The 26,468-nt window shown below is 39.8% G+C and overlaps 1 protein-coding gene across 1 annotated transcript in view; it reads left to right on the forward strand.

Moving 5' to 3' along the window:
• Positions 1-25,149, forward strand: part of Vps50 (VPS50 subunit of EARP/GARPII complex) — a 101,068-nt gene extending 75,919 nt beyond the window's left edge. Inside the window, exons 20-28 of the mRNA XM_021164267.1 lie at positions 907-1,013; positions 8,561-8,682; positions 11,580-11,660; positions 14,302-14,450; positions 15,911-16,007; positions 16,631-16,789; positions 20,407-20,528; positions 21,922-22,111; positions 24,503-25,149. Of these exons, the coding sequence (XP_021019926.1) occupies positions 907-1,013; positions 8,561-8,682; positions 11,580-11,660; positions 14,302-14,450; positions 15,911-16,007; positions 16,631-16,789; positions 20,407-20,528; positions 21,922-22,111; positions 24,503-24,622 (1,147 nt within the window). The 3' untranslated portion in view covers positions 24,623-25,149. The remainder of the gene's footprint in view (positions 1-906; positions 1,014-8,560; positions 8,683-11,579; positions 11,661-14,301; positions 14,451-15,910; positions 16,008-16,630; positions 16,790-20,406; positions 20,529-21,921; positions 22,112-24,502) is intronic.
• The last annotated feature ends 1,319 nt before the right edge of the window (positions 25,150-26,468 follow it).

Genomic DNA, 26,468 nt, shown 5'->3' on the forward strand with positions numbered 1-26,468 from the left:
TGTTTTCTCTGCCTGGCATGTAATAGAGCCCCTTTCTCCACACCCTTTTCAAAATATTTTTACTAACTTTCTGAGAATGCCATTCATCTATTCTGATTGTATTCATCCTCCTCTATCACGTTTTAAAATGCTCTTCCACTAAGTTATGCTTCTCCTTTGAGTCAGTGTCACCTCCTCACCCCATCCTCAGACATCACGTCTTCTCTTAGTCCCAGTTCCATAGAGGGTTTTTGTTTTTTCATAAGTTTCTGGAACCTGTAGATCTGATACATTTGTTCCTACATGTACAGCTTCCATAGGAAAACCTTGTTTCAGAAGTGTTATAGATTGTAGAATGCTTGCCACCCCCAGACCTGGCTCATAGCTCCTGCCCTGGCTCAGCCGCTCACATCAGGCAGACAGGAAAAGCAGCTTATCTGCCCAGGGGACTCACCAAAACACTAGCCACTAGCCCTCTAGGAATGTTCTCCAACTGGGATAATCTAGATGAGCCCTAGGACCCAGAACTTGAAAGAACAATTACTTCATCAGAGTATCCCAGGAGTGAAAAACCTAGCAACTGAGGAACTTAAAGAAAGAGGAGAGCAGTAAATACCTGAGTGAAGTGGAAAACACGGATGTAAGCAGACTAGAATGACGAAGACTGGGAGAAGTGAAAACTGAGTGCATTAAAGAGAGAGAAATGTTAGCAAGAACTCCCGGTGATGTATTAAAAGTGCCTATGAACAAATACATTTCTAGAACTTCGTTTCTGCATTATTTCTCCTCTCTCTGGGCTCTGAGTTCACATATGCATAGGATTTCAGAAATAATTTGTAGTGAGTGGGAGCTAGCTGATAATCTGAGTAACTTCCTGGTAATTAGACTGCAGTCTAACGGTGCTTCTCCTTTGTTTTCTATGTGAAGTGTTTCACGAGAGACCCTTAAGAGCAGGAAGAAGTCGGATTACAGTCTAAATAAAGTGAATGCACCCATCTTAACCAACACAACACTGAATGTAATAAGGCTTGTTGGTGAGTAGCTGTGCCTTGCTGTTTCTTAAATATCACATTAGTTACATTAGTTTATTTTAGTTACCAAATTATTTTTACTTAAATTTCTTTGTGTGATTATTTCATGTTCACAGGAGTGAAGGATTTAATACTTTTTCACATCAGTGCTTCTCACCTTATAACGCACGGAACAGCAGTAATCAGATAGTAATGTTGGTCCCACTTTTTCACTTAGCTGCTTAGTATCATCTCTTCTAATTTGTCTGAAGCATTGCAGGTGACTGAGTGAGAGGTCTGTGTGTAACGGTAATAGTGCCAATCTCACAGCACAATATTTTTCAGTTTAATTGCCTCATAGAGCTTCCCAGCCTTCCTGCCAGATACACAGAGTGAACAGAGATTCTGTTCTTCTCAGACAGGAAGGTTTCACAAAGAAAATGTTCCCATTGTAGGAAGTGTCTCAGATGAGACCTTTACAGATGTCACCATAGGCCACCAGTGACAAATGCCATCCTAGAGATACAGCTCCAGGGGCATATCAATTTTTAATGTGGGTATTTCAACATCTTGCATTCTGTCAGACTTCATATTTCACATAGGGCCATACATTCAACAGGTAAGTTTGAGATTTCTCTCACAGTGCTGTCTACACCAATCAGGGAGTTTAGCAGTTGGCTACAAGAATCTCTATATTCTATTTTTGAAGGTGCCTTTTATCTACTGCCTTGTTTTAACAACCTCGGATCTGATGAAATAGATCTGTGCTATTTAAGATAATTTCCAAATATCATTAATGAACATGATAAGATGTACAAAATGCTTTAGTCCTACCATAGAGAACCTGTCATATTGACCTGAGAAGAAAAGGTATACATTTTCATGCCCCAGAAAAAAAGACAAGATTCTAAAAAGCTATTCTGTGGCTAATTATTATCAGGGTAATTAGCTTTTCTTCTTTTATCCAGGAGAAGTAACAGAATAACTCTTTCGAATTTGCAGACTCAGAATTGGACAGGTCTGAGAGGTTGTCTGGTGGAAGCCCACAGAATGAGATTTTCTTTCAGTAGTGCCCGTAATATATAGTGCCTGTCAAGCAAGCCCTTGCTTCCTGACTCACAGACACTCAGAGCACATTATATCACAAGGCTACTTAGTCGACTATTAGACTGATCTAATTGCTAAAAATCTCTTTCCTGTGTTGAATCAGGTCCTTTAGATACTCTGCCTAGAAGATAAAGCATAGATGTGTGATTTTTGTCCTCCAGTATTATCATGGTCACTGTTCAGACCTGTGAAGGTAGTTTTCTGTCAGTCTTCAGTCTTCTTCATGCCTCCCACTCAAGCCCACTTAACCCTCACCCCTGTGGTCTTCAGTGATTGATGACCTAAACTTTGTAGGAACCTTGTTATCTTTCTTAACACCTTTGAATATACTACTTAAGATAGTTTGTCTGGTTTTACTGAAGGTTAAACTAGAGACAGCTTTTGGCCTGTCAGTGGCAGAAAAGTGGGTGGTGCTGTTGTCATAGTGTAGGTACATAATACTCTGGGGATGGGGACACAGGTAATGAGAACACTGCAGCTGGCAGTCAAATATAAGTGGTTGTTTTTAGTCATACCTAGTTAAAGTAGCTAGAGGAGTCATACTGTATTTTATTCTAAAGGATTTATTACAGTAAAAGAAAACAGGGGAGGCTATGTGTGTGTTTATATGTAGTATACTACAGTATATATAATACTATATATACACACATATAAAATATGCATATAACATAAATACATATAATTCATTCATAAAATATAACAGGCTAATATGTTTCCTGTTAAATCCAAGCAGCAAACACAGTCCTAACCTTCTTGGTTGGTGTAGGAAATTGAAAAAGATAGGTATTCTTCTGTGTCTATTAAAGAATTCCATTGCCCCCACCCCATCTTAGTTTGTGCATATACTTAAAATAGGATTTGAAGAGAGCCACTCGAGGCCAGGGGCAGAAGGTAGGGATTGTCTTTAACTGCTGAATGCTCGAAGACTCCAAGCTGGCAAAGGCAGTACTTCTCCGTGTATAAATAAGAGAAGAAAAGTTAGTGAGGCTCCCTGTATCATAGGCTAGGTACAATGCCCACTGATGCAGAGGAGAAATGGCAGTACAAGCCCTGTGAGCAGAAAGGCATGTGTTCTTGTGAGAAGCTTTTAGGGATGAATCATGTCTGTCTCACTGGACATAGCTTTGGCACTCATGGGTCTGCTCCTTGAGGCAGCTTTTACTTACATGGTGGACAGATTTGAAGGGCAGGAGATATGTTGGCAGAATCTATACTAACAACAGAATACACAGTAACACCTCTGCAGTTAGCATGAAGGCAGAATCCATTGGTCTGAGAGACATTGAGGCAGACTGTGGCTGTGGTGTGGGTAGTGTGGGGTGAGAACAATGGACTGTGATCCAGCCCTGCACTGACATTCTTTGTCACCAGCATCTTTGCTCATCCATTTGACTACTGAAGATTTTCACTTGAAAGATAATGTGTAAAAGTGGTTTAAAATTAAGATGCCTTCAAGCTTAAATACTTTGCAGTCCAGGTCCCCTTCCTTAGAGAAAGCACCCACTTTCTCCTGGTTTGGGGGGGGGGGGTTTGTTTTAAGTGCTAGTGTGCATTTCCAAGAATGTTTAGTGTGTACCTCCTCTCTTGATTGTTTTTGCTTTGGTTTCAAGACTAGCTCATACTGTGCCTAGTGTTTTGTAGCATGCCTTTTCCCCATTGTTCATGTAACATGAGGTTCCGCTGAAAATGGACTAGGTGTGGTCCATTGCAGTGGGTTCCTCTGTCACTGAAATGCCCTAGGTGTGGTCCATCGCAGTGGGTTCCACTGTCGCTCTCCTTCGTGCTCCTGATGTGCACATATGTGTGGCTCAGCTTACCGACTTCTCAGCTTCTGACTTTGAACATCTGTCGTCTCATTTGACATGACATGACAACGAAGGGCACAGCAGGTATCTTGGAAGAAATCATTTTTTTTTTTGCTCGTGAAAATGCAATTTTATAAGTGCTTACTCTGTCTGGACTAGAGAATGTACGCTTGATTTTCTTTTCTTTTTTTTTTTTTTTTTTTTTGACGCTCATTCTTGATTTAACTGCAGAGGCTTGATAGTTTGCCCCTCTGCCAACAATCTGGGAGACTCTTCTCAGTGTCTCCAGTGCTGTGTATCACATACTGACGTGCCTGAATGTCTAATAGGCTAAATGACATATCATTCAGATAATGGATTCAATATGCTTGAGTTCAAGCATCTTTTCATATGTTTAAACTATACTTCTGTTTATTAACTCGTTTATACCTATTACTACTCTTCTATTAATAAAGTTATATTTTAATGTTTTACTCTTCTTTTGAGCTTTTCTGCTTTGTTTTTGGGCAATTTTACCTTTGCATATGCTTCATTCACATATGCAGATGTACACATACATGTACATACACATATGCATGTGCACACATGTATTGATGTAGTTCAGATTTTATTCTTGCTTGTGCCCTTTGATACTTAAGCTCCTACAAATAAGAATCAAGACAGGTGTCAGCATCTATGTGTAGCCCTCAGCCAAGTACGTTTTCCTTTTGTAGATCTCCAGCATCTGTAAAAGCTTAATGTTTACAATTGTAACTCTTAGGGAAGCCCTTTTCCAGTGGTTTCCAGGCATTCGCTCCACTCTAAGTGCGTCCAATCCCTGTGCATTTCCTCACCTACACAGGAGCTGTGGATAGAGGAGTTAGCCAAAGCAGAGTGCTTCATGTCTCCTGTTTGTAGGTCCTGGCCATGCTGATATTTGGCTTTTTTGTCCTTCTGGATATGTCCTCTTCCCAGGGCTGGAGGTGTGAAGATTGCTTTAACAAGGTTCCCGAGAAGCTTCTCCATATCTTTAGATTTCCGCTTGCTTTCTTTTATGCAGTTCCTTTAGCATGTTCCTTCCCAAGCCGTTCATCATAATTATAACTTTCTTAAAATGATACCAATAGCTGAGATTTCTAAGCTGTGTATCATCTGTAACTATTTGATGTCTTATGAATTCTTTATAATTTCTGTCTATCCTTCTTAAATAATTGAAACTCTTATTTGATGCATCTGGGAGGTGGGAGCTACACGGAGTGGAAAGGCACATTATTACAGAAAGGGTAAAAATAAAAAGTCCAAAATACCAAAGAACTCACACACACAGGATCTGGCCAGACCCAAAAGGAAAACAGAAGAAAGGGAAAAGAAAAGTTACCTCTCTCAGAGTCAGGGTTCAGAAAGGTAGGCAGAGTCCTAAAGCCCCGTGTTGGGCTGTGCTATGGCTTGTGCAGGAAGCCTGGGAGGGAGGAGTGTATCCCTCATTCAAGACTAACTCTCCCCCAGCTTCTTAGCACTGGCCATGGTGAACCTGCCTTTTTGAGTGGGTCCCGTGGCTACGTACTTGGATTTATGTTTAGGGAGGCTTGAAATGTTGAGTCTCTTTTCAGGCTAGAGAAATAGTTTAATTAGGCCTCCATAATAGCTGTGATCAAGCCTATCACATATTCTCCCTTATGAAGAGGTAACACTGAAAAATCACTTAGGAGATAAACTGAGGCTGAGGAATAGACATAACCGATTTCTAATGAAAATCTGGAGATCCATTTCCAAAACTGTCTACCAGACAGAGTCTGGGTTACAATTTCCATTCCTACTGTGACATAGAGCCTCAAGCAGGGTATTCATTTAGAGAGAGATGAGAAAACAGAGCTGTCTTCTGGCTCTCTTAGCCAGAGAACCAAAAACATCATGGAACTGCTGCCCTGTCCAGTGCTTGCTCCTGTTCTCATCTGTCTCCCCTCTGAAGACTCCCTAACTGGCATTTAGGCTGCTATCTTACTTTTTCAAGCTCAATGGGATTGCCAGATATGACACTGGGGATACCTGTCCAGAGGGGCTATCTAGGTGACCCTGAGAGTAGCTTAGTATTCCCATTTGTCTAATGAGCAGGTATAGGGATGAAAGGGTGTTATTGGCTGGTGTCTGGCTAGAGATATGAGGAAGATAAAGGCAAGAGAGGACTGTGGAGAACTGAAGTTGGAGCCCTTTGAGCAGAGGACATGGTTCATCACACTAGGAATAGGAAATAGGCATGTGTTAATGCACTGGCTTACCATTATAAGACGTAGGCAGAGAACCAGGAGACCCCCGAAGCTTCTCAGAGGTTTTCTTTAAGGTCCACTGAGAATTTCTGGATGGGCTTATAAGACATCAGTCCTTGGGTATTTTTTTTTATCCCTTTGGCCTCCAACGTTAAACTAGAAAGTGATAGTGTGCTGTCAGGCACTTTGATGGATCTGGAGTGGCTAGAATCACAGTGTGAAATCCCTGTCAGATGGTGTGAAGGGGAGGGCAGGAGGGGACTGTTAACCAGCACTGAAGTTTGAGGTTAAAACAGCAGTGGGCATGTCTCTTGGCTTCTGGTCCTTGTATGCACCACAGTGTTGAAATTGAGCCAAGAAGGTTATGCCCCATGCCTGAGCATTGCTTTTTTTTTTTTTCTTTTAGGAACTCTTTTTTGTTATTTGTTTGTGTTTTATTCGATTTTTTTCATTTACATTTCAAATGCTATTCCCTTTCCTAGTTTCCTCCCTGAAAATCCCCTATATCCTCCCACCTCCCCTTGATCCTCAACCCACCCATTCCCACTTCCTGGCCCTGGCATTCCCCTATACTGGGGCATAGAATCTTCGAAAGACCAAGGGCCTCTCCTACCATTGATGGCCAACTAGGCCATCCTCTGCTACATATGCAACTAGAGACACAAGCTCTGAGAGGCACTGGTTAGTTCATATTGTTGTTCCTCCTATAGGGCTTCAGACCCCTTTAGCTCCTTGTGTATTTTCTTTAGTTCCTTCACTGGGGACCCTGTGTTCCATCCAATAGATGACTGTCAGCATCCACTTCTGTATTTGCCAGGCACTGGCATAGCCTCACAGGAAACAGCTATATCAGGGTCATTTCTTTATCAAAAAAGAAATTTGTTGGTGAGAAATAGTTTTCTCATGTGGATTTAAACAGTCTTTTTTAAAAACCTTACCAGTCATTTTAATCCTTGATTTTACTTTCTTGTTGAATATTTAAAACCATGCAATGTATGGTCATAGTTAACCTTTTCTTTGCTCTCTTTTTGTCTTCTTTCTGTGTATGTGTCTATCTGTTTTCTTTCTCTCTCTCTTTCTTTCTCTTTCTCGTTCTCTTTATCTTCTTTCTTTCTTTCCTCTGTTTTGTTTCTGTCTTTGTTTCTTTCTCCCTCCTTCCTTCTCTTCCTTCCTTCCTTTTTTCTTTCTTCCTTGTCAAGTCATTTAAGGGTCTGATTTTCAGGGGTTTCTTGAACTTAAGCAGAATCCCTGGTTCCTATAGCATTTTTGCTCGTTTAACTAGATGTCTCAGGAATAGAAAATGTCAACTGTTGTTATTAACTTACTTTCCCATATTTAGTGTTTTGCTTTGTTTTGTTTTTGTTGTTGGCTTACAAGAGAGAAATCCTAAGAATGTGGCTTTTATTAGGTGGTTAAGCCTGACAGCTGGTGCTTGCTGCTGTGACTGTGGGTGAGGACATAGACTTAAGTAGTTTGTCTCATGGGAATCTCTTCTCAGTCTGTGTCTCACCTTCTATGCTATCTTGATTCTAGAGTAGTCACTGATGGCTGTGAACCTTTCATCTTCCCCCATAGTTTCCATCAAAGATGATGGTTTTATCACATTTATTTTAAAGCTCTATTTTGATTATTTTATGTGTGTAGCTCTTGTTAGAAAAGAAACATAGCAAGGTACTCGGAATTGTTTACTTGATATTTAAAATTTTACTCATTCCTCATATCTATCCATCAGATAAATTGGTAAATGGTATTTTCTATTAATTATGAAAATGTTTAAAAGAGAAGAAGATATTGGATTTTATCAGGGGAAGAAGTAAGAATTATATGTCATTGGTACTTTGAGGGTATTGAGCTTATATGTATGTTCTTATATGTGATAAGTGTCCTGGGCCTTTGACACATGAATTCATAAGGCTAAGGCTAATGGACATGGGCATCAACTTTCATTGTGCAGGGTTTATTTGCTCAATTTACTCAGTTTTCTCACTTTTGCTATGTGTATATGATCTTCTAAAAATGTCCTTTTTTGGCAAGTGAGTAGTATATAACTTTATTGAAGTTAAATATTTTTGAACAGATTATTTTAAGAAGAACCGCTCAGAACATGGATTGTGTGTTTGTACAGTGTTGTCTGCAGAACAGTAAAGGAGTCTGATAAGAATTTGACAGGCAGGCAATGCCAGGTAAAAGTAGGGCAATGTGGCAGGAGCATTCAGTGTGCTGCCTTGTAGAGCAGTGCAAAGTGCTGGGCCTGTTCTGGTTCCTGCCAGGTACTACAGATGCAGGCCATGTAATGCGCAGTGCCACATTTCACGACTTAAATATCTGACTGGAATATTCTTATTGCCTTTAATAATTATAGAGTAACACAATTTAATGTTTTCTAGCTTATCTTTGGGTTTTCTTTTCCTTTCAGGAAAGTACATGCAGATGATGAACATCCTTAAGCCAATCGCCTTCGATGTGATCCATTTCATGTCTCAGCTCTTTGACTATTACTTGTATGCCATATATACCTTTTTTGGTAGGAATGATTCAGTAAGTAAACTTTAGAGGAAAAAAAAATCTCTTTTAAAATGTATTTGTTTCCTCAAATGTAAATGTTTTATTCTGCATAAGTGGATAACACTAGAGAATCATCCATCAGACATGAAATTGTCATCAGACTTCTGGCTGAGTGTGTTGTTAATATATTAATTTTAGCTTTGACATGATGAACATACTACATATTGTTCAGATCTTTGACAGAAAAAGTGAAATTGCTTTCTCTATCCTTTATCTTTTTTGGCAATGAAAAATGTGCAGGTTTCTTTATGTAAGCCTGGACCTAAGTGTAATTAAAGCATAATAATTGAGAACTTTTAAAATATTGCCTTGCCACCTTAGCAGATAATGACAAATGTTTATTAAGTCATTAATTTTGTTAACTGAACCATCTGCCTTCCTCAGAATTGTTTACTATACTTCCTTTTGTGTTTCAAGGTTTTACTAAGCTTATCTCTTTCTGCACCAGCATTAGTGGCTCATTTTGTGCTGGCAAGATTTCCACAGCCTGTCTGCATTTGTACAAGGTCTCTGTGTGAGGGTAGACCTTCATTCATAGGAATAGCTTTTCAAAGTAGTATTTTCCTTTTGCAAATGTGTAAACTCTAATACTTACATAGTTTCTAGTAATATTTGTATCTTTGTTCTGATCACAAGTATTTTAAGATCATAACCTGTTAATACACAGGTCTCAAATTCTGGAATGTTTTATGGAAAGAATACCAGTACAGCCAGAAACAAAGTATAAACAGATTGTTGCCCCAGAATTTGTTACTTCCAAGTGTGTACTTAGCATCAGTAAGAATTTAGAAACTGGTGGCTAGGGCAATGGCTTAGCAGTTAAGAGCATTTCCTCAGAGAAGTGTCCCGACTAAAGGGTAATATACCAGATGAAAACTTGGTTCTTCATACCTGGACCTCAAAGCGCATCCCAAAAGTTTTTAAAGACTTCAGTACTACACAAGTATAATCTAGTGACACAACAATCTAATTGTGTTGGAAATTAGTAACAATAAGATAGCTAGGAAAATTCCAGGTATTTGGAAATTAAATGGTCTTCTTGGTTCAAAGAAGAAATTACAAGAGAATCAGAAAAGCTTGTGAGTGGTGGTGAAAGCACACGTATTACATGTTGTGCTGCACCTTGATTGGGCTTTGGGGGAAGTGTCTACCCTTCAGTGTCAACAGCAAAATGAAAAGAAGGAGGAGAGTAAATAAAAAGTACAAATTCACACACACACACCCCAAAAACGAAAGAGGTAAATAGTAAGGAAAAACTGGTATCAAGCAAGAGGACAGAATTCCATGAAACCAAAAGCTTGTTCTTATAATGTTTGGAACTTTTCAGGATGCTAACCATACTGATGGGGTTGGGGGTGGTGTGCAGAAATACACTCTTACTGCATGAAACAACCAGAATTCAAAGAAAAGAAAACGGCATAGCTAGTGTCATGGTGGTAACATAAAATTATAATTATATGTATTATGTGACTCAGAAATTTCACCTTTAGATATTTACCCAAGAAAATAAAAATAAATGTAGTAGTCAGATAAAGACTAGAAGGCTCATGGTGGTAGAATGCAGAGACTCAAGTGTCACTCAGATGTTTAGTTGGAGATTGTGTCATGTCCACACTGTATATAGAACTAAGCAACACAAAATGCTCAGTGTCTACCACAGACAGATCCTAAAGGCATGCTATGCTTTTAAAGAGTCAACAAGAATAGAATTGAATTGATTCTGTTTATGTGAAATTCTAGGAAAACACAAACTGCCGTGGTGCAGGGAGGTGAGAGAGGCTAAGGGTGGGAGTGTTAAGTGCCTGAGGTGCAGGGGCAGCTTCAAGTGGAAGGAACTTTGCATCTTAGTTAAGTGGGGTTGGCTGAAAGATCAGAAAAACTACTGAACGTCACACACTTAGAGTTGATTGATTTAGCTTCCTATAAATTACATAAGGGGAGAGGTGAGTTAATGAAGTGCAAAGTCTAGAGAAATCAGTTAGCTCATGCTTTCCCGTGTGTCAGTTTAGTTTGAGCCTTTCTATTTGTGCCTTGGGTAGGAAGAAAGCAAGAATAAATATGGGTCCATGATTGTTCGTGTGTCAGTTCAATCACACACTCAGTGTTAGTGAGGCTTTATTTTAAAATTTACTACTAATATCATTTTAAGTTTCTTGGTTCACAGCAGGTAATTTAACTTTTTTCCAAGTACTATATATATTTACTGTCATTTCCCTGTCAAATTGATTTCATCTATTGAATTACTATACAAGGGGCTGACTAACTTTTCATGTTTTAACACTCAAGCTTTCTCATTTATGTGCTGTATGTTGGCTTTTGTAAATACTTTGACTTTGTTTTCTAATGAATAGAATTGAGTGCTAAGAAATGTTCAGTGTGCCCAAGAGATTTTATGTCAAGTGCCAATACGCTTTCTTTAATTCATGTATGGAAAAACATAGTAACACTTCATTTTCTGCTTAAATATGTAAGCATAGCAGATAATGTACACCAAAGTGAACCATCTTTAGGAATCTTAACTTTTGTAACTAAAGATGTAACTTGCAGGAAAGAAATTCTGATGAACTCTGCCCTGATAATTGACAAACTCCTTTTTTAGATGTTGCCCTGACCTTCAAGGACTCATGAATAGTTTGTTGTTTCCTTTTGGACTAAGATGTGACTGGTTTGTGGATGGTGATGATGTTGGTGATGGTGCTGCTGCTGCTGATATAATGATATGATGATGATGAATGATGTTGTTGTGTTGGTATTTTAAATGCAGTTCGGAGGCCTGCGGACACTAAGCATCTGAACTATTAAGCTCATTACTACTTCAGCTCTTCTGCAACAGCATCTGAAGAGCTGTGTAATGTTTGCTTTCTTTTCAGTTGGAATCAACAGGACTTGGCCTTAGTAGTAGCAGACTAAAAACAACTCTAAACAGAATTCAAGAAAGCCTTATTGACCTGGTAAGTAACCAGTTGTAATTAATTTACTTGAGTTATGTGAAACAAATAGTCACAAACCAACTGCATATAAATACACACATATGACGTGTCTGAGCCCTTTAGTTACATCACGTTCATACAGGAAGTAAGAACCTATTGCTAATAGCCTCCATGTATCTGCAATTGGCCACTGAAGATCTGTGTTCAGAAAGTGTCTTACATCACTTTATAATCACTTTGAAATTCAAGAGCAAAGTTTGCATGTGGGGGGGGGTGTTGTTTGTTTGTTTTGTTTCGGGGGTTGCTTTTTTTTTTTTTTTTGTAGCAGGAACTCCTAGGTTTTGACTGGTGTGTCAGATGATAAAATGCATGGTTTAAGATTATACAACAATGCAATGATGATACATCTTTTAAGAAGTAATGACTGGGTATGGTGATACATGCCTCTGATCCCAGTCCTTGGAGAGAGTGATTGAGAAGGATTGAGAGCTCAAGGACCACATGGGCTATAAACAGCGAGACTCTCAGAAATAAAGGATGAAATAGTAAGAGAAAATGGAAAAGACAGAAAAACTGAAATAATTGTTATATAATATTCTGTGACTTCTTAGTGTACAAAACTTTTGGCAGTGAATAAAAGTAGCAATCATTATCTTTTGCTCTAAAGTGTGTGTTCTGTTTAGTGGAGAGGCAGTTAGACAAATGCTTTCTGTAGAGTATGTGATACCCTGCTGGGTCCTGATGAATGCTGTGATGGCTACAGGGGAGACCTGTGAGCACTGATGGTGTGACTGAATGTTGCTGTCTCAGATGGCACTGCTACGGCAGAAAAAATAAGTTGCACCCATCTCTTTGGGTTCATCTGGTACTGCACATCTATGGCCTGCAGCATTTGCAGGCCATTGGTTCCAGGATCACATTTAGCACCTGCATTCACCTCCCTTGTGTAAAAATAGTAGCATTACATTTGTATATAAACTACACATAGCTGTGTCTTGCACGTCATCTATACAGTACATGCATACCTAACACAACGTCAGTGTTTTATAAATGGTAATATGCTATGTCCTTTAGAAGTAATGACATATTCAGTACAGATGTGTGCCCTACACCTCAAGTAATTTTGAATTCTGGTTGGCAAAACACAGACACAGACCTGTGGGTATGGAGAGTTGACAGCACAGCTGTCCCACTGCCTTTATTGGCATATAGACATCTCCAGAAATGTCCATAGTGTGCAAGAGTCCTTGTATTCTGATTTAATCTGACCTCTTAGGGTTTGATGTTTATTAATCCTTTATCTTTGTCTCAGATAATGGCTCCGTTTTGGACCCAGCATTTCTTTCCTTCCTTCCCTTTGACCTGCCTGCCTTTGTTTTTAAAGAATCTATCAGCTTTTGCCACTTTAACCATTTTCCATGTTTCGTTATGCATTCTCTTTGCCTGGGGATGACTCTGACCATCAGATCTTATTCTGTGTTGAGCTTAGAACTCAGCTGAAGTTCTTCTCTTTTTCTGACAGAATGCTTCAAGAGTGCTGGGTAGAGCTTCATCATTAAAATCATTCTGGCATTTCTCCATTATTTCTACAGGTTACTAGACTAGAATTGTTAAACCAGAGTTTTGAACTTGACCTTTAAGGCATGGATTTATACTTCAGGTTTTGCCACAGGCATATAAGAGATCATACACCAAGTAAATCGTGATAAACATGCCGTTACTCATCTTCTTGCCAATGAAATGCCCATGACATTTGTCTCTCTCTTTTTTTTTTTTTATGGTTTTTCCAGACAGAGTTTCTCTGTGTAGCCCTGGCTGTCCTGGAACTCACTTTGTAGACAAGGCTGGCTTCGAACTCAGAAATCCACCTGTCTCTGCCTCCCAAGTGCTGGGATTAAAGGCGTGCGCCACCACGCCTGGCTTTGTCTAACTCTTATGGTGATAACTGAATTAATTTGTGTCCTAGAGTGGTGAATTTGTCAAATTTACAGCTGTATGTTCAAAAGTAACATGCCTTCCTTTCTTGTTTCCTATTTTGAGCACTTTTTTCTAAACATGTCCCAGCTTTAAGTGTTATGTTCATGTTGGCTACATCGTTGTTTATATGATTCAGTGTCTCCTGGCCAGTGCCAAGGACTGCAGTGGATCCATGGCCATCTCTCACCTAGATTCACACAGACCGTCTTTGTTCTCTTACAGAGCTGTTATTTTTCTTTAAGTTTATAACTGCGTTCTAGTCCTGCCTTCTTGAGAGTATACCAGATTACTTGGGTTACAGTTTTGGTTGTGAAATAATTAATTGAGCCATATATCGCTATTTCATCAGTAATTCTCAAAGATCAGACCTTCGCCTTCCAGTTTTTGGGAGACATTGCTCTATGAACAGTTGCCAGTTACTGAAGATTTCCTGTGTTGAGTAACTTTATGTTGTGTACATATGGTAGCATGTTCTATTAGGTAACATACAGAATTATCTTAATTTAGCATAAAAAGGAAAATTCCAATAGTTGCAAAGCATAAAAGCAAGAAAGAAGGGCTGAAGCTAAGTGTGTGAGAACTGTGCCTGTGCCTGAGGGTTCATTGTATTATGTAGCACCGCGGTCAGTCTGACCTCTTTACTGTTAGACTTGCTGTTTCAGGTGTGTGTATGCTGTCTTTCCAGGAGGGCTCAGCTGATCCAACTGCCACTCTCACAGCAGCCGAGGAAAGAAAGGAGAAGGTACCCAGCCCACACCTCAATCAGCTAGTGATTTTGACATCTGGGGATACATTGTATGGGTTGGCAGAGAGAGTGGTAGCCACAGAATCCTTGTAAGTTGTTGAAAACAGTTGCTTTGCCATAAATATTTAAGGAAAATTATGAAAAGTAAGCATTGTGTAATTACACTTTTTGCTATATAATACTCCTTCTCCTCCTAAGCACCACATAGATGTTGATGCAAAATATATGTTAGCAAGGATTACTAATTGATTTTTTTAGTTGCATGGTTCCATGTGTCTGTGCGTATGTGTATGTGTGTTCATATGTTTGGGAGAGCTCACGTTTGTGCAGGCGTATGTCTTTGTATATATGAGCCAGAGAACTACCTTGGATATCATTCCTCTGATGCTGTTGAGCTGGTTTTTGAGACAGGATCTCTCATTGGCCTAGAGATTGCCAAGTATGATAAATTGGGTGAATAGTGAGCCCCAGTGATCCACTTGTCTGCCTGACCACTGCTGGGGTTACAGTGTGCACCACCCCTGGCTTCTTATGGTTGGCTTTAATTATATAAATCAAAGTAAGGGAATATGTTTAGTTTTGATAGTTTAGATAGTTAACAAGATGATCCTTGTTAAGTAAACTGAGTAATATATTTCTGCTTCCTGGTAGAATCCATGGTAATTGTAGTCCACTGTTATTGTTACATAGAATAATTCATTTTGAGCATCAGCAAGAATGTCTTCTGGTCTTTCTAAACCCCAAGTTAATTCAATTCAGTCATGTAACTTGTTCCATAAGGTGCAGCCCAGTATAAGGTAATATTCTCTTGTGCATAACCGACATCCAAGAAAAGCAGTATTCAGTGGCCGTGGGTCTGCACTTACCCAGACTATGTGTGTCTGACTCTCCCGAGAGAGTTTGCTTATTTTAGGAATGTTTGTTACTTATGACAAGTATCCCTTTGAATCTCTTGAGTTTCAGTGATTTGAATAAGTTGAGTGGAATTAAAAGAAATTCTCTAAAAGACAAGCAGTGGACTGTAGAATTGGCTCCGCAGTTGAGAGCCTGTGTTGATTTTGTAGAGGACCCAGGTTCAATTCCTAGGATTGACATGGTGCCTCACAATCACCTATAACCTATAACCCTAGTCCCAGAGGACCCCGTGCCGTTTTTGGCCTTGGTGGTCACCAGGCATGCACATGCAGGCAAAACATTCTCAAAAAAAAAAAAAAAAAAAAAAAAAAATCTCTTTTTTTAAAAAGACAAGCTATATTTTTTAGGTTTTTCTTTTTAAATGTTTCCTGGGCTCATATGTTACATATGAAGGGGTACATTATTCCACTCCTTAGATCCTGATTATGTCCTGGAAAATGACTTTTCCTTTAACTTCTAAATGAACGTCTGCTGCTGTATAGTGATAGGGAAACTTGTCTAGTTCATAGTATAAAGTTACTAAAGTGAAAACAATTTTCAGTTGGTTTTGTTCTTAACAGATTCATTACACAGGAATGAGAACAGGTTCCAAATCCTGCAGTAAGTTTACACCATGGTTATTCATTCTCTTTAGAGTGTTCTTGGCTGAGCAGTTTGAGTTCCTTCAGCCACATTTGGATGCTGTGATGCCTGCAGTCAAAAAGCCCTTCCTGCAGCAGTTTTACTCCCAGGTCAGATGCTCCTGTCTGTCATCTCAGCTGTCAGCACGGTAGAGCTGCTGCCATCCCTCAAGCTGTTTGTTAGTTTATCAATAGAGTTCAGGCAGGTTCCAGGAGAGCTGGACAAAATGCTCTTCTGTTTGCTCATGACTTCCTATGTTAGATTAAACAACTTAGTGAACAGCTGGGTAGGGAGCAAACTGGGGGGACACATGATTGTCAGAGCAGGGAAGAGGAGGGTATCTGGAGTGACAGGCAAAGGAGCCTTATACATCCAGGCTCTTAGCCTGGAACTAGGCTGTATTCTAAGGGCACCAGGAAGGTCTGGGCGTGTTGGAGAGGGGTGTGTGCTTGGAAAGGAATCTCTGGAGGTGGGTAAAGAATGTTAAATGGTACCCAGGGGTGTGTGGGGTGGGGCAGTTGAAAGCTGTGAGAATGGAATTCTAAGCTGAGAGTACCAGGAGGAAAGATGGGGGAAGTGGAAACAGGGCCATTGTCTCCTGTTAAAAATATTTTCTTAATTGAAGTCTCCAATTGTATATTATATATTTTACAAACTAGAAAAGGGTAAATTATTCTTTTTAGGTGTAGCACTTTTAGAAATAATTGTTTTTTGTTTTTGTGGAACATTTCAGACAGTCTCAACTGCCAGTGAACTGCGCAAACCCATTTACTGGATTGTGGCTGGTAAAGCTATTGATTATGAACAGATGCTTCTCCTCATGATGAATGTGAAGTGGGATGTCAAAGAGATCATGTCACAGCACAACATCTATGTAGATGCATTGCTGAAGGCAAGTACTCTGAGAATTTTTGCTAATGATCATTTTTATTAAGGGATGTGGCTCTAAAATATGAGATTCTAGTTGCTTGCTACTCATTCCTGGAATGGGGGCATCAGGTTGAATGTGACCTTTACATTTTGTGCTTGTTTTGATCAGTGATACTTGCAGATTTGTATTTTATTTTTTTTAATTTTGCTCCCTAGTTTGTAACATTGAATTAGTTTCGTTATTGTATGCCATGGCTACCTTCCTGATAGAACGCAGTAGTTACACCTATAAACACAAGGCATTTCTGTTTAACCAGTCACTGCTGTAGCTCAGTGTACATTCCTTTGACAGGGTCATACTCCTGAGTCCAGGTTGTGTTTTCTATAATCCCATGACTTGTGCAAGGTTTTCTGGATCAGCTGTTTGTATGCGATGCCTGCGTTTGTATGTTCCCTAAAGGCAGTTGCAGTTCACCTCTTTTCATTTGTTTGTCAGTTAATATTTATGACCACCTGATTATACCAGGCCTGATAGAAATCTGCCTAGATAGTTGCTAATTAAGGAACATATGTGACTTTGAGGAACAGCCATGTTGGTGTAGAAGTAGGAGTGCACAGAGCCAGAGGTGTTTAGTATCTATTGATCCATAATGCTGTGAAAAAAGCACACCCGGCACAGAGAGAGGGAATGATGTAGGTGAGAGGCGGATGGCACTTGTTCGTTCTGCTCACAGGAGTCTAATTCTGAAAGTTAGGAAGTCGCCGCATGAAATCGCTGATAGAGGAGTATCCGAGAAAGGAAAGCAAATTCCGCAGGGCTCTTCCATTTCCGTCGACACAGAGAAACCGATCTGTAAAGTCCTCGTTTTATCTCATTTGTAATCTTCTTAGTAGGCTAGGGTACCTGAGCACCAGTGAAGCTGTGGATTAGAACATAGGTTAAGTAAGGTTCGACTGCTGTGTTTGACCACAACTTATGTATGGTGCTCTTCTGTGGGGCTGTCAACTGGCTCAAGACTCAAAGGCTGTGCTTAGCAGTGTCTAGGCTTGGAGATCTAAAGGGCAAGTGAGAAGTACAAGTCTTCGATATTTTCTTTTTTGCTGTCCTGGAACTGAGAGATACTTGTCTTCTGAGATTTCAATTGCTGCTTTAAATTTAGAATGGAAAAATCAAGGGCAGTTTATAAATAAACAATGTGTTCTAATTTTTATGACGTTTCCTCATCTTATTGAGGCAATACACAAGGTTGGTATTTTTTGTTTGGTTGGTTTTGTTCTGTTTTGTTTGTCAGAGCTCAGACACCTAGAAAGTCCACTGTCAAGGCTTAGACAGATTTTCTGTGAAGTCCATGCTGGTCTCCCACCAGTCTCCTCTTTCTGGAGCATGCTCATGCAATGAAAAGGGGCAGGCAGCTGACCTGAGCCTCTTTTATAAAAGTGGCCGTCCCCAGGCTGGGGACTCTGTCCTCATGACCTAGTTACTTCCAACACTGCCACCCTGGGCTTGGGAGTGTAAAGGATGAGCTTGAGGTAACAAACCGTGAGGACCACAGCCCATGCCGACCATCAGACACTGGGATAAAGGAAAAGAATTCTGGGCTCACTCGGGGCAGGGCTCTCAAAGGCACTGCTTGTGTCAATATCTTCATTCCTGGAAAACTGATTATTCTAAAGAAAAGCCAGTCTCACTCAGGTTATAAATCTCAATCTGTCCTCTTTTATTGGCCCAAGGCCTTCTTTAAGCCTCAAAGTCAATCATCTGATATCTTCTGTTCTTTCTGTTACTCTCCTGAAACTGGGTGAAAGCAAACCGTGCTGTTGCTCTCAACTAATCCTGAGTAAAATGCACTGCTTTATCTAACGAGCAGTGCTCATGCATGCCGAACTTAGCAATAAATAGTCAGTTTGTGGATGAAGCCTAGAGCTTTCTAACGTAAATATTAATGAAAATTACCAAACTATGACTTGAAATCCAAAGTGGTTTACTGTAGCAAATGCATGACTATATCCCGTAGCTAATGCCGCTGCTCTGTGAGGTCTGTGAAATGGAACAACTGATGGAGAGCAATTACTTATTTAACTTTGATCTCAAAAGGTAAGCTTAGTGAATTGGAGGCACATTCTTCCAAAAAATAATTAAAAGCAATGAACTGTTAAAAATCAATCGGCAAGAAAAACTGTGACCTGTGATGTAGCTACAGAGCAATGGGTACTGCCGCTGATGCTGACACTGTGGCGATGGCGACACCTGGGCTGAGCTCACCTGTCGTTCTGTGTTCCATTAGGACCTGTGAGCGCATGTTGGTCCCGCCATGCTCAACAGCATGTCACTTTCTATCCAGAAAACTCGAGAAAGATTCCACCTTAACCCTTCTTAAATGTGTTCTCAAAAGGAGCTCCTTTTGTTTGCGCATTTGTCATAGTAGCCCAATGAGACCATCCACTCAAAATGAACTCTTCACTGCTGTGACAAAGTCACCCATGGTCCCTAATATAATCTTATGAAAGTTAAGAGCTCATAGAAAATATTTTATGGTTGTTTTCCTTTGTATTAAAATTTTGTGACTGTGAGGTGACTTTCAAATCATTTTTTAAATGTTATATAATGATTAGGAAAGAAAATTATATGCCAGGTTTTTTATTTATCAGAAATACAAGCTATGAATAGTTAGCTATGAGTTGAAAGCTTATTAAAATAGACTTTAGAATCGGAGGAACCATGAGAACATAGCCGACAGAATTAACTGAGTCCTGGGAGCTCAGAGAGAGCAGCGAGCCTATAGGGTCTGACCTAAGTCCTTTGTAACATACATGCTATAGCTGAGTAGCAGTTGTTCTTGTGAGACTCCTAGCAGTGGAAGTGAGGGCTGTCCCGCCATCTTTGCCTACTTGTAGGATAGGACTCTTTCTCCTGCTGGGTTGCCATGCCCAGTCTTGTCGAGATGGTTGGTCCTGGTCTCACTGTAGCTTCTTAGGCTTTGTCTGGTTGATGTCCCCTGAAATGCCTGCTCTTGTCTGAGGGGAGGCAGGGGTTGGGAGTCGTTCTGGGAGAGACAGGAAGTTCAGGGAAGAGATTGGGGGGAGGAGAGAGGAAACTGCAGTCGGGATATAATATATGAGAGAAGAATATTTTTTAAAAAAACAAAAACTGTTTCTTCAAGCCAATAGATTTTTTAGTCCACGGTAGATAATCATAGAAAACATTTAGGCATGATTTATATGGTTTAGTCAATCTATTATATTTATATATAATATTATATTAAAATTATATTAAATATTATATTTATTTATATTTATTTCTCCTTAGATAAATTCTCTTGTAACATGTATTATGCTTTTTCTTAAAATGTTTATTGTGAAGAAGAGAGATCTACATGGGTCTCTTTGTGAATGGGTCTTACACAAAAGGGCCTTAACCTACTGAGCCATTTTGCTAGACCTGGTTATATTTTTAAAATCTTTTCACTAAGTCCAAATTGTCTATGGTATAAATACCCACCACCCCATTTTTCTTTCTTGCTTCATTTAGTTAATAGCTACATCTTTGGATGTTTTTTGTTTCTTTTTTTTTTTTAATTAATTGTTTGTGGGAAAATATTGTGGCATTAAAATTATACCTGTGCCTTGTCTCCCTCTTAGGAATTTGAGCAGTTTAACAAGCGGTTAAATGAAGTTTCTAAGAGAGTTCGGATACCTTTGCCTGTATCAAATATACTGTGGGAGCATTGTATACGATTAGCTAACAGAACTATTGTGGAAGGGTAAGTTTCATGAATGCAGTAGTTGTTTCTTAAATTATAATGTAGCAAATGAATGTCATATGACTTAATGGAGAGCGATGATGATCAGTAGCAGAAATACTCAGTCTCAAGCGTGAGAAGGAGTCGTAGGTCAGTGTGCCTGTTCCCTGTGGGTTATTCTATTGATACTGACACTGAGCCAAGAGAGCAGATGAATGAGGAATACAGAGCCATTAGATTATCTGAAAGTAGAACTGATAATTAGTATCTAGTAAGTTCTGTGAGTATTCCTATCATTTATTGAACATTATTTACTGAACCAAAGATTTCACAGATTTTATTGGCAAATCCTGACTTACCTCAGCTTATAATTGTCGGTGGAAAGTCTTGGGTAAGGATGTCCAGACTTAGAGACTGTGTAGTTTGTCCCGGTCCACAGTGTTCAGAAGCAGGGAAGGCTGCTGTATGCCTGGTGCTCAGACTTCAGGCCGCCTGTGTCTTCAGTCTTTCCGCGGGAGCTTTCCCTCTTACTTGACATCGTCTCTACTCTGGGCATACATATCATCTGACACAAAGAAGAAAATGGGCCCAAGAGGCAAACAGCTCTTTCAGAGACCATATGCACATTAAATTTCATATCATCTTTCATCTGACTGCTCCTTCTTCCCTTCTTCCTTCCTTCCTTTCTTTCTTTCTTTCTTTCTTTCTTTCTTTCTTTCTTTCTTTCTTTCTTTCTTTTCTTTCTTTCTTTCTTTCTTATGAAAGGAATACCTTAAGTTGGGCAATTGGTGTACACCTTTAATACCATGTCTCTGAGAGAGAGGGAGGGGGAGGGAGAGAGAGATATTTAGAAAGTAGGAAAGTGATGGGTATGACCTATTAGAAGAACAGTGTCATATGTAAGATGGCCATGTCAACAGCCATAGTGTAGAAATATTAAAAATGCATTTGTCTAAATAAAAAATGACAAATATGTGTTAAGTTTATACATATATCACTTTCTTAAACACACAAATACACAAAATCCACTGATTTCTAAATATTAGCTATGATTTTCTGGTCTTTTTTTAAGGAAAAGCTCACTTTCTAACATCGAATACATCACTGAATCAAGAGTAGTCAAATACTGTAACTGTGAGATTAATATATGTATGATTATTATCATGCATCTACCTTAAAACCCAGTATATAAGAATATGTCCATGAGTTATTTTATTAGGGAAAATATGTACGGTGTTGATGGAAAAAATATTTCATTTGTTCCTTTTCCATTGAGTTGCTACAATGTTGAAGTGTTTTCTAACATGAGTTTGGCTTTGGAGTGTTTGAACAGTTTTGGGAGCACAGCCTGTTCCTGGGACACAGGCTCCTGCACTGCTTCTAACTGTCTCACCATGTGTTACCCCATCCTTAGATACGCCAATGTCAAGAAGTGCAGTAATGAGGGGCGTGCCTTGATGCAATTGGATTTCCAACAGTTTTTAATGAAACTTGAAAAACTAACTGACATTAGACCTATTCCTGATAAAGAATTTGTGGAAACATATATCAAAGCCTACTACCTAACTGAGAATGACATGGAGCGTTGGATCAAAGAGCACAGGGTAAGAACACGGGTTGGTGTGCTGATCTTGTCTGGGGTGTAAACACACTTAGGACACTTTCCCTGTAGTCACACTATCTAGGTGATGTCCTTTGTCTAGTCAGGTCCATTTGAGCCCTTTTCAAGTGTGTCCTAGAATCAGAATATGAGTTTAGTTCCCCTGTGCTGCATCATAGAAAGAGACTAAACACAGTTTATATCAAAACAAGTGGAGTGGAGTGAGGCTGAGATGACTCATTAGCTGTAGAATCTAAGTGTTGTACTCTTAAATCACGCAGTGGTAACATCTTCACCATGGCGGCCTGTAGGGATGACTCGGACATCCTTAATACATATGGCTACACTTTTACCAAGCCTTAGATTTTACCTTTAATACAAGCTTGATAGGCTTTCTTCACTTAGGTAGAATTTTTAATTTCTACAGCTTAGTTGAACACATACACAACCATTTCTGGCAGGGAGCATCTGCTCTGATCGTCTGTGTGACCCCGTGATTATTTGTCTGGATAAACAGTTTGAGGAAAACATGGAGAATATTAAAGTCACCTGCAGTCAAGCAGGAGTGGTCTAAGTTCAGGGGCAGCCTTGGCTTCAAGTTTAGGGCCAGCTTGAGCTACTGAAGAGTCTATCTCAAACAGATCAAAATGAAGGAACCAACTGGTGGGGGGAGGAGAAATCACCAAATTTTAATACTTTTGAGTTTTAATATCATAAAAGAGGAAATGGACCTTATTGTGTGTGTGTGTGTTTTTTTTTTTTAATGTTTAGTTTGTTGGAGTCAAGTTGAATGTGCATGCCATTTTTAAGGACTTAAGCCAGAATTGAAAAAAACTTCACTGCCCTTATCCCCACTTATATCTGAGAACCAAAATGCTAGCCGTGTATGCAGATGGGCTGCTGAATGTTCATTCAGTTAGAGTAAGCTGCACTGAAGTGCTGTTGTGGGGGTGGGGGCTTGGGGGTGGTGAGGATGGATGTACAGGGTGCAGCAGGAAAGAAAGCACAGCTCTCTTCAGTGTCCATTACTTGATGCAAAATGATGTAAACTTTTAGGGGGGGGGGGGGTTGTTTGTTTGTTTTTGGTTTTTCGAGACAGGTTTTCTCTGTATAGCCCTGGCTGTCCTGGAACTCACTCTGTAGACCAGGCTGGACTCGAACTCAGAAATCTGCCTCCTGCCTTTGCCTCCTGAGTGCCGGGATTAAAGGCGTGCACCACCACGCCGGGCAGATGTGATCTTTTTAACTTGGAATTTTAGAAGCTTTAGCTGGCTAGTATTTGTAGTACAATGGCAATTCCCAGGGAATTTCCTGCCAGTTCTTTCCAGACAAAAAAGCAGGAAGCGTCTCGAACAACTCATCAGAGCAAGTATAGTGCCCACTGATGATGGATACTGATGCTGAGCAGGCTAAGGAATTCTTTGCCAGGTGCATACCTGAAACCATTTCTAAGAGTTTGGATTGAACCCTGCCCCATGCTTTAAAATAATGTTGTCTTTACAATACCTTCAGTGCATGTAGACTTTCTTTTCTCTTACAAGGGGAAGGCACACAATTGTCCTTCCTTATCTTAACTCCTGTTGATCCAGGAGAAACACAGTATGTAAGCAGTTCTGAGAAAGTGCCTATGCCCATCCTAGCAGTGCACTGTTGAAACACATAAACTGGAGAGATCTGGACAGTGAGGATATTTTCTTCATTTTACTAACTGCCCAACAGTTATAATATGAGGAGTTTAAAAAGAATGATTTGGGGCTGGAGAGATGGTTCTGCAGTTACAAGCACGTGTTGCTCTTTCGGGCCTGACTCTGAGCATATACGTGGTACCTCACAAACATCTGTAACTCAGATCCAAAGGATCCAGCACCCTCTTCTGAACTCTACAGACAGCAAGCACATGAGGAGTACATACACATTTATAACGGCAAAGTACTTAGACATAAAGTAAATCTTTAAGTCTTCTAGGGCATCTTCCTGACTTGTAGTCTAATTTGTTTTCATGTCTTAAAGAATCATTGTTCTTTTGGAGATTTTAGCTAAAGTGTAAAATGTATAACACACTATAAAATTTGAAATGAAAATGTATTTTGATAACTTGAAATCAGACTACCACAAAAACAAGTACAAAGTATGTGCCCTTTAACGCAATGAGCAGCACATTATGTTGCTTTGTCATTGACAGAGTGTTGCTGCCTGCCTCCAGGATGCTCTGCCCTCCTCCTCGCCTCCTGTGTAGCATAGTAGTAGTTTGCCTTGCATGCTCTCCTGTGCCTTCCAGCACTCTCATTGGGCCACAGGGCTCGGCCCCTGCCGGCCTCAGATGTCTGCCTGCTCTGTTGTATTAATCAGTTCTAGTGCATTGGGTGTTACATTTGGATTTTCTTTCTTTGGGCAGGAATATTCAACGAAGCAGTTGACCAACCTGGTGAATGTTTGCCTAGGATCTCATATCAATAAGAAAGCAAGACAGAAGCTCCTAGCAGCTATAGATGAGATAGACAGGCCTAAAAGATAATGAACAGAGCTCTTTCCTCGGGGACATTGATCTTCTTTCGGCCTGTACGACATGAAAGGCAGTTCTTCATATACTCCTGATAATTCTAAGAAAACTTTGAGCATGTTCTTTGGAACTGGAAAATAGAAAATACTCAGCTGTGTGTGGTGTTCTCAAGTGACTTTTATATGCTCCAGTTTCTTCAAATTTTGCTCTTGTTGTAATCTTTTCCTGAAATTATCTTACTGTCATAATTATTATGTGACTACAATTACACGTTACAAAAGAGTGTACTATAAATACATAGTTGGAAGGGACAGTGGCTAATGTGTCTATGAATAGTTTTTGGAGAGTGTCTTAAATGGGAGGATGAATGTACAGTATTTCCTAATTATGAGCATTGCATGAGAATTTTAAAAAAATGTAAGTAAAATAGTTGGAAAATCAATATGTTCTGTTTTTAACTGTCAGAGCTTCTGCCAGTGTTAATTTGGTTATAACAGTGATCATAAATGATGAAATTTAATAAATGTTACACTCTAAAATTATCAGGTGTGTGAGACTACCTTTTGATATTCCTGTGTGATGGGAAGACTTCAGGAGACAGTATTGTCATTTTTTTATTATGTCCTCACCCTTGTTCTCTATCTTGAAACGTCTGGTCGGACGACATTTTATTGTATGGATTTTCCAGTGCCTGAGTAGCATATTGAACAATTACTAACTATGCATTTTTATAAAAATATAAAATATTTTACAGGATTTGCTGTCTTTGAATTCAACTTTTAGGACAAAAAAATCTGGGTTGAATGACTAAAGGTAGAGCTGCTATTAATTGTCTTAGTAGGGTTTTACTGCTGTGAACAGACACCATAACCAAGGCAAGTCTTAAAAAACAACATTTACTTGGGGCTGGCTTACAGGTCCAGAGGTTCAGTCCATTATCATCAAGGTGGGAGCATGGCAGTATCCAGGCAGGCATGGCACAAGCAGAGCTGAGAGTTCTATATCTTTATCCAAAAAACTGATAGTGGAAGACTGACTCCCAGGCAACTAGGGTGAGGATCGTATGCCCACACCCACAGTGACACACCTACTCCAACCAGGTCACACCTATTCCAACAAGGCCACACCTCCAAATGGTGCCACTCCCTGGCCCAAGAATATACAAACCATCATATTAATGTAAGTATGGGTCATCCACAGGTGTGAAATCTGTGTCTCTCAGTTCAGAGTTTCAGAACTCGACTCATTCTAGTGTGCTGCTGCTCTGAACATGTGCCTTGAAATCATCTTCTTCCGACACATACAACTGTGAAAGCCAATGTTGAATTTGTGTGTTCTTTCTGACCTAGGGGTGCAGAGTATCTAGGTTAGGTAGTGTTGGGCCAGAGCATCAGTGGACCCCAGGACCCTCAGAAACTCATCAGGAATTGGTCTTGTGTCTAGTGAGGCTGAGGGCATGAGATGAAGAGTACATAGGTGGCTGTAGTCGGCATGGACACTCATTTCTCCCAGTCAGGAGATAGCAGTATAATGTGTAGCACTTTCAGCATCTGCTCGGGGAGGGTGGGGGGGCAGGGCATGCTAGGTAAGCACTATGAAGAATTTTATTTGTTTCCAACCTTTTGCTCTACAGCAAATCTATGATGAGTTTGAACTCTCTTGTAACAAGATGACTTTGGTGCATTGTGGTCTCCTTGTGGTAGGAAGTTCTGTACTTATAAGGGAGATTCTCCGGCACACTTCATTTATCTGCACCCACTTGAAAACAAGCATGAGAGAGCCTTGGTCATTACGTTTAAATGGCACATTCATTGATGTTCATAAAAAACTAATTAAACTTATTTATGTCTTAATTGACTAG

Source organism: Mus caroli, chromosome 6 (genome assembly GCF_900094665.2).
Source record: "Mus caroli chromosome 6, CAROLI_EIJ_v1.1, whole genome shotgun sequence".
In the NCBI taxonomy this organism is placed as follows: Eukaryota; Metazoa; Chordata; class Mammalia; order Rodentia; family Muridae; genus Mus; species Mus caroli.